The sequence below is a fragment of the Sinohyriopsis cumingii genome, chromosome 5 (assembly GCF_028554795.1).
Source record: "Sinohyriopsis cumingii isolate HCF-2022 chromosome 5, ASM2855479v2, whole genome shotgun sequence".
Taxonomy (NCBI): domain Eukaryota; kingdom Metazoa; phylum Mollusca; class Bivalvia; order Unionida; family Unionidae; genus Sinohyriopsis; species Sinohyriopsis cumingii.
The window spans coordinates 20,341,387-20,360,332 of record NC_142965.1 but is presented as its reverse complement, the minus strand read 5'-3'; the positions used below and the strand labels follow the sequence as shown (position 1 = coordinate 20,360,332).

The 18,946-nt window shown below is 34.0% G+C and overlaps 1 protein-coding gene across 1 annotated transcript in view; it reads left to right on the top strand.

Moving 5' to 3' along the window:
• The window catches only part of LOC149798748 (uncharacterized), a 337,174-nt gene that overhangs the window by 186,852 nt on the left and 131,376 nt on the right, over window positions 1–18,946 (top strand). Inside the window, exons 48-52 of the mRNA XM_089957621.1 lie at window positions 7,951–8,070; window positions 10,257–10,373; window positions 13,611–13,730; window positions 14,958–15,077; window positions 17,697–17,810. Coding sequence (XP_089813747.1) covers window positions 7,951–8,070; window positions 10,257–10,373; window positions 13,611–13,730; window positions 14,958–15,077; window positions 17,697–17,810 — 591 coding nt within the window. The remainder of the gene's footprint in view (window positions 1–7,950; window positions 8,071–10,256; window positions 10,374–13,610; window positions 13,731–14,957; window positions 15,078–17,696; window positions 17,811–18,946) is intronic.

Sequence of the window (18,946 nt, the reverse complement as noted above, 5' to 3'; positions counted from 1 at the left end):
AATAATATAATCCTAGAGGTCATTGTCAGAATTCATTATAATTCCAAATTAATGTTTCTGTCCAAGAATATTATTTAAGAGTACTTTGTATTTCCAGTGAAGTTGAGATAAATTGAGGCATTTACTTACAGTGTTATCAAAAGTCTGAGACAGGTACCAGGCATCTGCTCATGGAAAATCACCATTGCTGATACTATGATCAGGATGGAGCCAGGATCAGAAATATATATTTCTGGTTCATGTCCACAATACTTTCATTGTTCATTGGTTCACTAATGAATACTTGGGAGACTCATTAACCAGATCCAGTATAAGTGTTAGTAGGCATCAAAGATAGAACAATCATTTAAGTATCTGAAAATGGGTAGGCCAGGGAATCATATCACTGTACCCAGTCCTATTGGTACAAGATGTTGGCTGAAACTGTGCTGGAGCTGGAACAGACTAGGTCCAGGGTTTGGCTGACAAGTGCTGCTGATGTCTGCTACTGGCTTTTGAGGGAATGATCACTACAGCCTATACCAGGCTATATACCGGGTGATGGTTTCTCCAGGAATGGTCTACATGGGCCACCATATCAGTCAGTACTTACCAGGTGGTCTGTTCAGTTCTAGTATGATCTAGCTGTGGCACAGTTGTCAGTGATGAAACAAAGACTGTGTTGGTTTTCCCAGTAGCTCTGTGGTCAGTTGATGGTCTTAGAAGACAATGCCTGCTGGATTTTCTCAGGAGTTGCTGATCATTATGCCTTAGTCTAGTACTAATGAATAAACTTCTAATTAAATGCCAGTGTTGCTTTAATTAAGATGCAGTACTGAATGCATTAATGGGTTTTTATGTTTTTAAATGAACATAAACTCAGGATTTTGCATGAAGGCATAAAGTTATTTATTTGATCAAAATACTTCTGTTTGGTCAAGTAGACTATGTTATAATAGATTCCAAATCCCATCAGAAATAAATCTGGCATACTAGTCAGCAGAGTGATAATTCAAGAAAGTTAGACCTTGGCAGAGCTTTTATTAGTAAAAAATCTCATTTTGGAGCAGAAGTATCCAAAAAGAAAATACTTGTGAGCTCTCAAAAATTGTACATACTAGCCATAAAGAACAGCTTTCAAACTTGTTCCAGCTGGCTAAGCTAGCTATGTACATGGCACTTCAGACAGCAGATTGTGAAAGGAGGTTCTCAGTACAGAACAATATTTACACACACATAAGTAACAGATTAAGCTCAGAATCAATCAACAGATTTATGCTTATACAACTAGAGGCAACAACTTTTAAAAATTGAAGTTTCAGTAGGGATCTTACAGAGTGGAGCAGGAACAAATATGGATATTGAAGTGTTATGTAAATATTGAACTATAGCTGTTTCCTCCCCCACCTCCATTTTTGTTCTACTCACCCCTTTTTGTGACAAGTGGGAAATCCACCATTAGGATAAAATCCTGGGAGCACATCTGTTGAACTACTGTCAGAGCCTCACTGAACCATCTTTTGTATATGATCTGCAGAAACAGCTAAATTCAAAATCAGTCTGAACTAGCTTCTTTTCCATGAACTGTTTCATTTTCTTTCATGACATCTCTTTATTAGGAATAGCACCTGTTTGTGGTAAATCAGTCCTTTGTCTTTAAACCACTGTCTTCTTTGGATCTTTCTTTCTCCAGAGCATCTTCATGATGATCTCATTAGGGCTTTGAGTGGTACCTGAAGCAAGAGACATCTTCGTGATAACCTTTTTAGGGCTTTGAAGTGGCACATGAAGCAAGAGTTATCTTCATGATGACCCCATTAGGGCTTTGAAGTGGTACCTGAAGCAAGAGACTTCTATTGAAAGACCTCATTATGGCTTTGAAGTCATACCTGAAGCAAGAGGCAGCTTTATGACTACCTCATTATGGCTTTGAAGTGGTACCTGAAGCAAGAGGCATCTTCATGAAAATCTCATTATGGCTTTGAAATGGTACCTGAAGCAAGAGGCATCTTCATGAAAATCTCATTATGGCTTTGAAATGGTACCTGAAGCAAGAGGCATCTTCATGAAAATCTCATTATGGCTTTGAAATGGTACCTGAAGCAAGAGGCATCTTCATGAAAATCTCATTATGGCTTTGAAATGCTACCTGAAGCAAGAGGCATCTTCATGAAAATCTCATTATGGCTTTGAAATGCTACCTGAAGCAAGAGGCATCTTCATGAAAATCTCATTATGGCTTTGAAGTCATACCTGAATCAAGAGGCAGCTTTATGATTACCTCATTATGGCTTTGAAGTCATACCTGAATCAAGAGGCAGCTTTATGACTACCTCATTATGGCTTTGAAGTCATACCTGAATCAAGAGGCAGCTTTATGACTACCTCATTATGGCTTTGAAGTAGTAACTGAATCAAGAGGCAGCTTTATGATTACCTCATTATCGCTTTGAAGTCATACCTGAATCAAGAGGCAGCTTTATGACTACCTCATTATGGCTTTGAAGTCATACCTGAATCAAGAGGCAGCTTTATGATTACCTCATTATCGCTTTGAAGTCATACCTGAATCAAGAGGCAGCTTTATGCCTACCTCATTATGGCTTTGAAGTCATACCTGAATCAAGAGGCAGCTTTATGACTACCTCATTATGGCTTTGAAGTCATACCTGAATCAAGAGGCAGCTTTATGATTACCTCATTATCGCTTTGAAGTCATACCTGAATCAAGAGGCAGCTTTATGACTACCTCATTATGGCTTTGAAGTCATACCTGAATCAAGAGGCAGCTTTATGATTACCTCATTATCGCTTTGAAGTCATACCTGAATCAAGAGGCAGCTTTATGACTACCTCATTATGGCTTTGAAGTCATACCTGAATCAAGAGGCAGCTTTATGACTACCTCATTATGGCTTTGAAGTCATACCTGAATCAAGAGGCAGCTTTATGACTACCTCATTATGGCTTTGAAGTCATACCTGAATCAAGAGGCAGCTTTATGACTACCTCATTATGGCTTTGAAGTCATACCTGAATCAAGAGGCAGCTTTATGATTACCTCATTATCGCTTTGAAGTCATACATGAATCAAGAGGCAGCTTTATGACTACCTCATTATGGCTTTGAAGTCATACCTGAATCAAGAGGCAGCTTTATGATTACCTAATTATCGCTTTGAAGTAGTACATGAATCAAGAGGCAGCTTTATGATTACCTCATAATGGCTTCGAAGTGGTACATGGCAGCATCTTTGCCAGTCATAAGAGAGAAATCTTGTTTGTTCTTGCCATTCAAAGAAAGGAAAGAGTGGCCGAGTGGTCTAAAGCGCTCTTCGTTACGGATCACTGCCATCTCACCTCTGTCTGCGGCGGTTTGAGTCTAGGATTCAGCCAATGTGGGTATGTGAGAAAGCTTGCCAGTAGCTTCTCGTGGGTCGGTGGTTCTTTCCGGCGTTTTCCCAGGTTCTTCCTCCACCATTAATACTGGCCGCCATGTATAGCCTATCGCGTGCTGAAAAATGGCGTTAAACCCCACAACAACAACAACATGTTATTTCCATTCAGGCTCTTTTTCATCCTAGATCCATTGCTTTTTCTGTTCACTTTACAAGGAACTAATCCAACACTTAATGAATAATTTGCAAAATTATCAACTTATTTGTTAACGTAATTGGTACAAGCATATTGTTCAAGTGCAACTGTTCAGTGGTTGACATAATTCTGCAGTTTTTATCTTGAATACCTTTTGCCCAAAAGGGCTTTGTTCAGCTTGGTGGGAACGGTATCAGCAGTGCAACAGGCTACCTTCCCAAATCACTCAGCAGCTATGTAACAAGACGAGTACCTCTACTTTGCTAGATTTGGTGGAAGCAAAACTATGTATTCAAGGCCTTTAATATATTCATTAACCTGTGCTCATCCTACCCATATTCCACTTGAGACTCAAAGATGTTTTGAATATGTAAGGGGCTTGGTGTCAGAGTACATTTCTGGTTAAGGGGAAGTAACTTCATCAACCTCTTATCTATTCTCTTAACATACTATGATCAGATAACATATCTGAAGAAGAAGTTTGGAGTAAAAGTGTTTCTTTGATTATACATGATCATGATATAGACACACCCTTCCATGCTCTCCCAGCAATTAATGATTAATCCAGGGGAGGATACTTTTGTCTCACTTCTGTCTGGACAAACGGCCAAAACAGGTCAGAATTACTTATTAATATCTTTTATAGCTTGGGATAACTGGATTTGCAAGGTAAACTGGGCTTACCTAATGTGCTATGATTTGGTAATTGTTATACACAAAGAATACTTTATTCATAAAAATGGTTTCTTTATTATGCTACTTTCTGCAAACAAGAACAACACCAATCTCTGTAATTATTTGATTGATTCACAAAATTCTTATATTTTGTCATATTTGTAATGAAGTTTTCTTTGGAACATATTTGCTGACTGCATCTTGACCTTGGTATAAATTTTTATTTGGAACATATTCACTGACTATGTCTTGACCTTGGTATAAATTTTTATTTGGAACATATTCACTGACTATATCTTGGCCTTGGTATAAATTTTTACTCGGAACATATTCACTGACTGCATCTTGACATTGGTATAAATTTTTCTTTGGAACATATTCACTGACTATGTCTTGACCTTGGTATAAATTTTTCTTTGTAACATATTCACTGACTATGTCTTGACCTTGGTATAAATTTTTCTTTGTAACATATTCACTGACTATGTCTTGACCTTGGTATAAATTTTTCTTTGGAACATATTCACTGACTATGTCTTGACCTTGGTATAAATTTTTCTTTGGAACATATTCACTGACTGTCTTGACCTTGGTCTAAATTTTTCTTTGGAACATATTCACTGACTATGTCTTGACAATGGTATAAATTTTTCTTTGTAACATATTCACTGACTATGTCTTGACCTTGGTATAAATTTTTCTTTGGAACATATTCACTGACTACATCTTGACCTTGGTATAAATTTTTCTTTGGAACATATTCACTGACTGCATCTTGACCTTGGTATAAAGTTTTCTTTGGAACATATTCACTGACTATGTCTTGACAATCGTATAAATTTTTCTTTGTAACATATTCACTGACTATGTCTTGACCTTGGTATAAATTTTTCTTTGGAACATATTCACTGACTACATCTTGACCTTGGTATAAAGTTTTCTTTGGAACATATTCTCTGACTGCATCTTGACCTTGGTATAAATTTTTCTTTGGAACATATTCACTGACTGCATCTTGACCTTGGTATAAAGTTTTCTTTGGAACATATTCACTGACTGCATCTTGACCTTGGTATAAATTTTTCTTTGGAACATATTCACTGACTGCATCTTGACCTTGGTATAAATTTTTACTTGGAACATATTCACTGACTACATCTTGACCTTGGTATAAAGTTTTCTTTGGAACATATTCACTGACTACATCTTGACCTTGGTATAAAGTTTTCTTTGGAACATATTCACTGACTATGTCTTGACCTTGGTATAAATTTTTCTTTGGAACATATTCACTGACTGCATCTTGACCTTGGTATAAAGTTTTCTTTGGAACATATTCACTGACTACATCTTGACCTTGGTATAAAGTTTTCTTTGGAACATATTCACTGATTGCATCTTGACCTTGGTATAAAGTTTTCTTTGGAACATATTCACTGACTACATCTTGACCTTGGTATAAATTTTTCTTTGGAACATATTCACTGACTGCATCTTGACCTTGGTATAAAGTTTTCTTTGGAACATATTCACTGACTATGTCTTGACCTTGGTATAAAGTTTTCTTTGGAACATATTCACTGACTACATCTTGACCTTGGTATACATTTTTCTTTGGAACATATTCACTGACTATGTCTTGACCTTGGTATAAAGTTTTCTTTGTAACATATTCACTGACTGCAACTTGACCTTGGTATAAATTTTTCTTTGGAACATATTCACTGACTACATCTTGACCTTGGTATAAATTTTTCTTTGGAACATATTCACTGACTATGTCTTGACCTTGGTATAAATTTTTCTTTGGAACATATTCACTGACTTCATCTTGACCTTGGTATAAATTTTTCTTTGGAACATATTCACTGACTGCAACTTGACCTTGGTATAAATCTTTCTTTGGAACATATTCACTGACTGCATCTTGACCTTGGTATAAATTTTTCTTTGGAACATATTCACTGACTGCATCTTGACCTTGGTATAAAGTTTTCTTTGGAACATATTCACTGACTGCATCTTGACCTTGGTATAAATTTTTACTTGGAACATATTCACTGACTATGTCTTGACTTTGGTAGCATTCAGGAATGGATTGCCTGATTTAAAGAGTTAGACTAAAGGAGACCATATCATTAACTTTCAATATATAAACCCATGTACTCAATTATCTTCAAAAAGTAGGAAAGTTAATCTGATGATTTTAGAATTAACATGAAGATTAAACTCAGGTACCCTTGTAGCTAATCATTGGGTATTTATGAATGTCATCTGAAGTCCTACTGTATCATTAAGGGCATTATTATTTAGGGGGTTAAGCTACAAATGGATTTGTTCATTGCTGCAGTATTGATTCCATGAATAAACAGCAAGACAGGTTATTTAGTGCCAAGGCAGTTGGGGTTAAGTGAATTGCCTAAGGTCATGCCATTTTAACCAACCTGGTCTAATATGATGGTAGGATTAAAACTACTGAGGGTTCCATAAATAAGTTCAAAAAAGTGATTTATGTTTTTGTTATGTGTATTTAATTTAACTGTTTCTTTGTTAGCTTTAAAACAATTTTCATTTCATTACATGCTATTGTAATGTAGCATTGAATGCTGGACTTGACCTTGTCCAAAACTGAGTTCATTTCTGCTTGATCTGATTGACTTCTTTTTTATAACTAATACATAGCTAAATTATTCTCTATGTTTATGGGCTTAATATCAGGATCTTTATTAAAAAAAGTAAATATGTTTATTTCATATCAAACATGAACAGCTTTTAGGTGTGTCTATAGATAATAATTTACAATGGGATGACCATATTGATAAGCTTTGTAAATCCCTGTCATCCAAAATGTCTCTACTCAGCAGAATCAAGAAAAGTTACCTGTGGAATCTTGGAATATATACTACATGTCATATATTCTTCCAACAATAGATTATTGTTCAAATGTATGGGGAACTGTGCTAAATCACAGCTTGACAGGATTTATAAACTTAAAAAACGAGCAGTATGCACAATTTTAGATACATCTATTGATCATCCCTCAAAAGCACTGTTGTTTACAGAACTCAGATGGTTCATAGTATATGAAATGATAGATTTTCACAAGGCAGTTTTTGTATATAAATGTCTGCATGGAACTGAACCAGAGTATCTGTAGGACTTATTCAGGCCTTTTTCAACACAATATCACATGGAAACCTAGCACCAAAACCAAGAACAGAGCAATTTAAAAAGAGCTTCCAATACTCTGGTACAGTTATGTGGAACATTACTTAGCTTCCACTACATGTATATATATATATATATAATAGATAATGGATTTTAGTATTTTAATACTAAACTTATTAAAATAAACAGTAAGTATATTGCTATATTTCATATAATGCACATTGTTATACTCTCTTTAAGATGGCCTCAAGGGTGAATAATCTTTGACTAATGAGTCACCCTCTACAAATACTGTATTATTATTATTATTATTATTATTTGGTTCAGGGTTTTGGACTTTTCTAAGTGAATTTTACAAGTTATTGTTTTGATTTTTTGAACCTCAGGATCATTATAGAAGGTTAATTTCCTTTAGGTAATGTTGATTTTTAGAAAATGTTAATTGTGACCTGAGGTCAAGTAGAGAACTGTATAATCTTGTAATTGTGAGGACTTGGTCATTTGTGTTTTAACATCTAGCATATTTTTATTGTAGACATTCCCGAGTGTACACGTCTTCAATCTCCATGTAATGACCATGGAATCTGTCAGGAACAACCTGGTTCTTACAGATGCAATTGCAGTAAGGGATGGTTTGGATCACACTGTGAAACTGGTATGGAAATTCATTTTACACTCCATGTTTCTTCCTTGTCAAAAGTTAATACCCAGTTTAATTTGAGTAAGGTTTTAAGGAATTCCCTGTGTTTGCAGCTTATTACTAACCATGAGATGTATGATGTCTTGTCAACATAGATTCAAATTATTACATGTAGAGTGTCTATATATAGTAATACATCATACATATAGGGTGTCTATATATAGTAATACATCATAGATGTAAAGTGTCTGTATATAGCAATACATCTTACATTTAGAGTGTCTATATATATGAATATATCAGACATGGAGAGTTATTATTCAATAACCATGTGTATGATGTCATGTCAACTTAGATTCATATTATTCAACACACATGATATGAAAAATTAAATAAAACAAAATGCATTTAGAGTTGACAAACCACTGGTTTGCAGGAATAAATCTGGTTCTGATTTACTAGAATTATGCCTGTATTTAGTAATACATCATACATGTAGAGTGTCTGTATATAGTAATATATCAGACATGTAGAGTGTCTGTATATAGTAATACATCAGACATGTAGAGTGTCTGTATATAGTAATATATCAGACATGTAGATTGTCTGTATATAGTAATACATCAGACATGTAGAGTGTCTGTATATAGAAATATATCAGACATGTAGAGTGTCTGTATATAGTAATACATCGGACATGTATAGTGTCTGTATATAGAAATATATCAGACATGTAGAGTGTCTGTATATAGTAATTTATCAGACATGTAGAGTGTCTACATATAGTAATACATCTTACATTTAGAGTGTCTATATATATATGAATATATCAGACATGTAGAGTGTCTGTATATAGTAGTGTCTGTTTATAGCAATACATCATACATTTAGAGTGTCTATATATAGTAATATATCAGACATGTAGAGTGCCTTATATATGGTAATACATCATACATGTAGAGTGTCTACATATAGTAATATATCAGACATGCAGAGTGTCTGTATATAGTTATACATCATACATGTAGGGTGTCTTTATATAGTAATACATCATACATGTAAAGTGTCTGTATATAGTAATACATCACACATGTAGGGTGTCTTTATGTAGTAATACATCATACATGTAAAGTGTCTGTATATAGTAATACATCATACATGTAGGGTGTCTTTATATAGTAATACATCATACATGTAAAGTGTCTGTATATAGCAATACATCATACATGTAGAGTGTCTATATATATATTTGTCCTTGGTGATATAACTTATGGTATATTAGGGGAATTTGTTCTTTGTGATAAAACTTATAGTACAGTGGAAAAATATTCTTGGTGATTTAACTTGTAGTACAGTGGAGAATTTGTCCTTGGTGGTATAACTAATAGTATAGTGGAAAATTTGTCCTTGGTGATATAACTTACAGTACAATGGAAAATTTGTCCTTGGTGGTATAACTTACAGCACAGTTGAAAATTTGTCCATGGTGGTATAACTTATAGCACAGTGGAAAATTTGTCCTTGGTGGTATAACTTATAGCACAGTTGAAAATTTGTCCATGGTGGTATAACTTATAGCACTGTGGAAAATTTGTTCTTGGTGATATAATTTATAGTACAGTGGAAAATGTGATCTTGGTGATATAAGCTTTAATGAGTTTTCATTTTTGTCTCCACAGAATTGGTATGTCATTCAGGATCACTTTTTCTGTTATAACAATTTGATCATTATTTATCACAACACTAGCATTGTGTCATGAAATTATCACAACACTACATGGTATCATTAAATTATCACAACACTAGCATGGTATCATGAAATTATCACAACATCAGCATGGTCAGTCATGAAATTATCACAACACTAGCATAGTCAATCATGAAATTATCAAAACACTAGCATAATCACTCATGACATTATCACAACACTAGCATGGTCAATCATGAAATTATAACAACACTAGCATGGTGTCATAAAATTATAACAACACTAGCATGGTATCATGAAATTATCACAACACTAGCATGGTCAATCATGAATTTATAGTAACACTAGCATGTTATTATGAAATTATCACAACACTAGCATGGTATCATGAAATTATCAGGGATCATTTTCAAATAGGACTGTCTTTCAAATGATCCGACTATTTTAAAATAAAAATGATTGATGCATTTTGTTCCTGTCATTATTTTTACAGATGCAAATGAATGCTTAAAAGATGTTATTTGTGTCAACAATGGAACATGTGTTAATCTTCCTGGAGACTACCAGTGCCAGTGTGCCATTGGTTTTACCGGGAAAAACTGTGAGACAGGTATGAGATGAATGAATGAATGAGAAGATCTGCAAAATAATGTCTATCTGTTTATAATTTTCCTTTTTATTATACTTAATTGACTTCCACTTTTGATTATGTCCAAAGGCAAGAAAATTATGATTAAATGTAAGAAAACTGAGATTGCATCTGTTAGTAGAACAAACAAAGAGGACGGGCTGTTTTGAAGCATTTTTAACATTGCTTCAAATCACATGAAAGTAGGATTAAAAAATTTACTAATATGAATCCACTTAGTGCAGATATTCATTAAAATTGTATTAATATGAACCCATCTTGAGTGGATATTCATTAAAAATAGTGTTGTTGGTGTTGTTGTTATGGGGTTTAATGCCATTTTTCAGCACAAGATAGACTATACATGGCAGACTGTATAACTGGTGGAGGTAGAACCCAGGAAAACCTTGGTGAAAAAATGTATTAATATGAATCCACCTAGTGTGGATTTTCCTTAAAAATGTATTAATATGAATCCACCTAGTATGGATGTTCCTTACAAATTTATTAATATGAATTCAACTAGTATTATTGCTATATGATAATAGTGATAGATACATGGTAATATTGATATGTGGTAATTGTTACAAGTCTATGCTCTAAATATAAGTAACAGAAAAGAGTGAAGACAAAAAGCTTTGTAAAATGTAACAAATAACATATTTCCCCTAGAATACAAAATGAAAAATAAGAAAAAAGAACTTACGGTATTGTGAATTAAATAATAAAAAAATAATCCAAGAATTAAAACACAAGTCCTATCAATGAAAAGTTCTAAGTGAATCTCAGTTCAAATTGTGATGAAATTCAAGATGGAAGGTGATGACATATGTAATAGCCTACAAAGTGTAGATGTGTCAACAGTCTCTTGTTGAATCACAGAAAATATTATTCCAGTTTTGAATTCAGTATAAATTCCAATGAATGTCTTTGTATAAGAATTTTGGCAGAGCACTTTTGTATTTCCAAGGAAAACATTCACTTGAATTCAATAATTTGAAGAAAAATAAACTTCAGCCCAAACTGGTCACAACATAACACAACATTTCAAGTGTTTTAAGCCCAACTGACTATCCTTTATCAAAAACATCAGTTATACGACTAACTAAGACACAAAACAGATTCCTGGATTAGAGTCAAAAGTTCATTCTTCTGGAAAAAATAGAAGTTTGTTACCAATTGACACATGATAAAATATTATGTAGTCAGGTATGTTTCATTTCCCATAGAGGATAATGAATTTATTATTAGTTGTTTACATCAATGTAACAAAAAAAAAAATATAAAAAAAAGGTCGATTAGGTCAAAAAGAACTTAACTCAATTCTGGACAAGGTCAAGTCCAGTAAATAATGTTATATTACAATAGCATGTAATGGAATTCATTTTTTTTTAAGCTAACAGACAAACAATTTTAGTTAAGTATACATAACATAATACTGATACTTGGTAATACTGATAGATGGTAATACTGATACTTGGTAATAATGATACATGATAATAATGATATCTGGTAATAATGATAGATGATAATACTGATAAATGGTAATAATGATACATGATAATTCTGATATATGGTAATACTGATCTATAGTACTGTAATATTTATACATAGTAATATTGATACATGATAATAATGATGCATGGTAATACTGATACATGGTAATATTGTTAGATAGTAATACTGATTCATGGTAATACTGATCTATAGTAATATTGATACATGGTAATATTGATACATGGTAATACTGATACATGATAATGCTAATGCATGGTAATATTGATACATGGTAATACTGATTCATGGTAATACTGATCTATAGTAATATTGATACATGGTAATATTGATACATGGTGATACTGATACATGATAATACTGATGCATGGTAGTACTGGTACATGGTAATATTGATACATGGTAATACTGAGATATGGTAATATTGATACATAGTAATATGTTGTTGTTGTTGTTGTTGTGGGGTTTAACGCCATTTTTCAGCACACGATAGGCTATGCATGGCGACCAGTATTAATGGTGGAGGAAGAATCCGGGAAAACCCCGGGAAGAACCACCGACCCACGAGAAGCTACTAACAAGCTTTCTCACATGATACATGGTAATATTGATTCATGGTGATATTGATACATGGTAATACTGAAATATGGTAATATTAATACATGGTAGTATTGATATATGGTAATACTGATACATGGTAATAATGATACATGATAATACTGATACATCATTAAGTTTGAAGTTACTGAAAGTTAAATTTGCTAGTACAGATTACTGCTTAAAATTAGATGTGCAACATTTAATTCAATTTAGAAATTTGTCAGCTATAAAGTAACATGTTTAAATTGTGACAAATATATGGATGACCACTCAGGTAGCCTAGGTGGTTTGAGTATCTGCCTTGGATGCAGGAGGTTGAGGGCTTGAACATCAGCTGAGTCATACCAAAAACATAAGAATGGTACTAGCAACTGCCTCATTGGCACTTAGCATTAAAAGATTAGCGTTATGGCTGGTCAGCATGGTGTCAGGATAATGTGACTGGGTGGGACATGATGCTACATGTCTGCAGCATCATGCCCCAGTGCTAGACATCTCAATAAACTGCCACACTGCACACACTCTAGCAATTTGTCTCAAACTGTTAAAGCTACACCAAAAGTCTAAATCACTCACACACAAATATACAGACATGTTCATTGTAGTAGAATTTTGAAAGTTGCAAAGCTTGGCAACCTTATGTAAATACCAACCTTACAGGATTTGAACCTTTATGTATAGGTTATTGATAAAAACAATGGAAAAGCTATCCAGAGATCAGCTTTTTCTGACATCAGAAACTGTTTGGAATAAAATGATTGTGTAGATTTAAGTCATAAGAATATATTTCAATTTCAAACTAAAACTGTGAAATCTGGATGAATCTGTATGAAATGAGAAATCTGGATGAATCTGGATGAAATGTGAAATCTGGATGAAACAATGTCCCTGAATAATGATATGATCTAAGTCATCAATCTAAAGAAACAGTCGTCCCCAAAAAAGAAATGTCTTGAATCTCAAACTCACAAAAAATGTCTTGAATAAAACATAAAAATGAAAAGAAAAATTTGCAATTTGGACATTAGAAAAGAGGGCATTAATCAATTTGTTTAGATAATTTCCTATTGTATTTATGATAAAAATTTCAATCATTTCTTTCAGATATCAATGAATGTTTGCTAACATCAGGTCTGTGTAAAAATGGAGCAACATGCTACAACAACTTGGGTTCCTTTTCATGTCAATGTCAGCCAGGATGGATGGGGAAGTTGTGTGAGGAAAGTAAGTAAAATATCTCAGGCTGCTATTTTTATGTCCCACAACTTCTACTGTGTGTCATCACTGCCATTGTGTGTCACCAGTGCCATTGTGTGCCACCACTGCCATTGTGCGTCACCACTGCCAATGTATGCCACTTTTGCCATTGTGTGCCACCACTGCCATTGTGTGTCACCAGTGCCATGTGTCACCAGAGCCATTGCGTGTCACCACTGCCATTGTGTGCCACCACTTCTATTCTGTGCCACCATTGCTACTGTGTATCACCATATCACCACTGTCATTGTGTGTCACCAGAGCCATTGTTTGCCACCACATCCATTATGTGTCACCATAGCTATTGTGTGTCACCTCTGCCATTGTGCTCCACTGCTGCTATTGTACGGAGTATTGTGATACACTTGTCAATCCACCTTATTTTTTTATTTAGGTCAGCTTCAGGCATTGTGGCATCCAATAGTTTTCTGGTCCACATTTCCACTTGAATCAGTTTGTATTTTGTGAAGAATTGAGACTGTCCTGTCAGCATTAGAATGTTGTAATGACAGGACAACAGTGCTCAACCTACAAAGAAGTTCTAGTTCCTAATCCTATTGCTCTGCCAAACACCATCTCACAAGTCATTTGTACCAGTGGAACATTTCTGGCCCCCAGTAGACTGGTTCTGGCTGGTTTCTCTAATGCACTGTTTCCTAAACTTATAACATTCACACACCCCTTTCTGGACATCACTATTACTGGCATACCCCTTCTCCTCGTGCAATAGTATTTTTTAGTGTTTTATTTTCTGCCATGCACCTCCTGAAATCCTTTCACATACCACCAGTGAGATGAGTACTGCACTTTGGGAAACCCTGCTCTAATATACTGTTATACATAATTTTTTTTAATTCATTTAATTTTTAGAAACAGTTGATTTAAATTATAAAATGGTATGTGATGTAGATTGCCTTTAAAATTATATTTTGGCATACTGCCTGTAGAATCACATGTATGCACTATGTTTTTTCTACTGACAATGAAACAAAACTTTGAATAATGTATAAGCTCTTTCATCAATTTAAAAATTAACTCAATCATAAATGTATTCCATGTATGAAATATTGCTAATGTTATATGTGTTTATGTTTCAGACTAATTCCATACAACATATTCCAAGAGATTCACTTTACATGTTTTTTAATTGTTGACATGTTTTTAACATGTATTTGGTTCTCATTGACTTAACAGATGTGAATGAGTGCCTCCAGGGTGCAAATCTTTGCAAAAATGGAGGAACATGTGTGGATACCCCTGGCTCTTTCAGATGCCAATGCCGTTCTGGATGGGATGGATCTACCTGTGAAACTGGTCAGCTCAGTGCAGTTTTTAAACTAGTTTCTTATCAATTTTTACTGCAGTTACATATTCTGAAGATGACTGGGATATAGATACAGGTTGGGATATAGATACAGGTTGGGATATAGAGACTGGGTGGGATATAGATACAGGTTGGGATATAGATACTCACTGGGATAAAGAGGCTTGTTGGGATGTAGAGACTGGTTTGGATATAGATACAGGTTGGGATATAGAGACTGGTGAGGATATACAGACAGGTTGGGATATAGATGCAGGTTGGGATATAGATGCAAGTTGGAATATAGATGCAGGTTGGGATATAGATACAGGTTAGGATATATATAGGTTGGAATATAGATGCAGGTTCAGATATAGATACAGGTTGGGATATAGAATCAGGTTGGGATATAGATACTCACTGGGATAAAGATGAAGTTTGGGATATAGAGACTGGTTGGGATATAGGTACAGTCTGGGGTATAGAGACTGGTTGGGATATAGATGCAGGTTGAGATAATATAGATACTGGTTGGGATATAGATGCAAGTTGGAATATATATGCAAGTTGAGATATTGATGCAGGTTTGGATATAGATACATGTTGGGATATAGATGCAAGTTGGAATATAGATACTAATTGGGATATAGATGCAGGTTGGGATATAGATACAGGTTGGGATATAGATACAGTTTGGGGTATATATATATATATATATATATATATATATATATATATATATATATATATATATATATATATATATATACAGGTTGGGATATAGCTGCAGGTTGGGATATAGATATGGGTTGGGATATAGATACAGGAGATATAGATGTAGGTTGGGATATAGGGACTGGTTAAGATGTAGATACAGGGTGGGATATAGATACAGGTTGGGATATAGAGTCTGGGGAGATATAGATACATGTTGGGATATAGATACTTGTTATGATATACATACAGGTTTGGATATAGATACAGGTTGGGATATAGAGACTGGTTGGGATATAGATACAGGGTGGGATATAGATGCTGGTTGGGATATAGAGACTGGTAGGGATATAGATACAGGGTGGGATAAAGATACTGGTTGGGATATAGATGCTGGTTGGGATATAGAGACTGGTTGGGATATAGATACAAGGTGGGATATAGATGCTGGTTGGGATATTGATACTGGTTGGGATATTGATACTGATTGGGATATAGATACTGGTTGGAATATAGTTACAGGTTGGGATATAGAGACTGGTTGGGATATAGATACAGGGTGGGATATAGATGCTGGTTGGGATATAGATACAGGGTGGGATATAGAGGCTGATTGGGATATAGATACCTGATGTACATAGAAAAACAATTATCTCTTATTTTTATTTTAAATAACAATTTGATACTGGAGTTTTTCTTTCATTTTTGATTTAGATGAAGAAGATGATCAGGAAACAAATGAATAAATAAACAAATCAATATCAAGTTGTTTGATTTATTAAATCTGTCGTGTTAATTTCTTTAGTCACACTGGTTGGTCTGCATATGCTGTTCATTATCATTGTTACTCTTCTGAGGGGTCAAAGGTCAGTACCTGATGTAATATCATATTAATTAACAAGCAGTGGCCAGAAAAATGCTGGCATAGTTAAGGAAGTTTATCCCTTATCTTACTGAGTCCCTGATTACATATAGTTCTAACAATAAAATACCTTGTTGGATGTGTACCAGACATCAGTATTTTACAGTAATTTTACTAATTTGAGAACTATTGAGAGATATAAATACAACACTATACACTGATTACTGTCTTATTAATACTGTCTAATTAATTTATTAATAAAGTCTTATTAATACTGTGATATTAGTATTTTCTTATTAATGCTGTCTTATTAATAATGTCTTATTAATACTGTCTTATTAATACTGTGATATTAATAATGTTTTATTAATACTGTCTTATTAATAATGTCTTATTTATACTGTCTTATTAATACTGTCTAATTAATAATGTCTTATTAATACTGTCTTATTAGTACTGTTATATTAATACTGTCTTATTAGTACTGTCTAATTAATAATGTCTTATTAATACTGTCTTATTAGTACTGTTATATTGTTGTTGTTGTTGTGGGGTTTAACGCCATTTTTCAGCACGATAGGCTATACATGGTGGCCAGTATTAATGGTGGAGGAAGAACCCGGAAAACCCCGGAAAGAACCACCGACCCACGAGAAGCTACTGGCAGGCTTTCTCACATGCCCACATTGGCTGAATCTTAGACTCGAACCGCTGCAGACAGAGGTGAGATGGCAGTGATCCGTAACGAAGAGCGCTTTAGACCACTCGGCCACTCGGGGCCCCAGTACTGTTATATTAATACTGTCTTATTAATACTGTCTAATTAATAATGTCATATTAACAATGTCTTATTAATACTGTCTTATTAGTAGTCTTATTAACACTGTTTTATTAGTACTGTTATATTATTAATGTCTTTTTGATACTGTCTAATTAATAATGTCTTATTAGTACTAATTAATAATGTCTTCTAATACTATCTTACTAATAATGTCTTAGTGTTACTGTTGTATAAATACTGTGTTAATAATAATAATGTATCCTATTTTTCCAGATATCAATGAATGCTTGCAGAATCCCTGCAAAAATGGTGCTTCATGCGTTAATAGTCCAGGAGGGTTTACTTGTCTGTGTCCAAATGGTTTCTTTGGGAACACATGTGACAATGGTATACCTAATTAACAGTGTTGTTATTTTTCCCTTTTGAGTTTTGGCTATTTCATAGGTTTGGTTATTAAGTTTTTAGTGCTTTTTTGAAAGATCTGACTGAGTTTCAGTGTAGGGTATAAGTATATAGCATGAGTTACAGTGTAGGGTATTAGTATATAGCATGAGTTTTAGTGTAGGATATAAGTATATAGGATGAGTTTCAGTGTAGGGTATAAGTATATAGCATGAGTTTCAGTGTAGGATATAAGTATATAGCATGAGTTTCAGTGTAGGGTATAAGTATATAGCACAAGTTTCAGTGTAGGGTATAAGTATACACTTGAGTTTCAGTGTAGGGTATACATGTATAGCATGAGTGTCAGTGTAGGGTATAAGTATATAGCATGAGTTTCAGTGTAGGGTATAAGTATATAGCATGAGTTTCAGTGTAGTATATAAGTATATAGGATGAGTTTCAGTGTAGGGTATAAATATATAGCATGAGTTTCAGTGTAGGATATAAGTATATAGCACAAGTTTCAGTGTAGGGTATAAGTATATACTTGAGTTTCAGTGTAGGGTATACATATATAGCATGTGTTTCAGTGTAGGGTATAGGTATACAACATGAGTTTAAGTGTAGGGTATAAGTATATAGCATGAGTTTCTGTATAGGGTATAAGTATATAGTATGAGTTTCAGTGTACGGTGTAAGTATATGGCATGAGTTTCAATGTAGGGTTTTTATTATGTAGCAATGTGTGTTTATTTTGCTATTAAGTACAGATCCTCAAATTGATAGAAAAATAATGAAAATCAATTATGTGTATAAAAATGAACAGACATTTATATATTAGTCAGAGTTTTGGAGAATTTTGATAGGAATATTTCAAAGATTTATTTGCTCCCACCAAGAAGGAATATATAGAGTTACTCAAATCCATTCATCCATTCATCCATCTTGTAATAATACATGATAAGGTTTAAAGGACTTTATGGATTCAAGCCATATTTGATGCGGGGGGTTATTTTAAAAGAACAGAGTCAACTTCAGTTTTCACTAATTATGAACAAAAATTTAAAGATTTATAACCCATAAAACATTGACCTTCAATTGCATGATATTGCTAAGAGTATCCATAAACTTTGACTTTC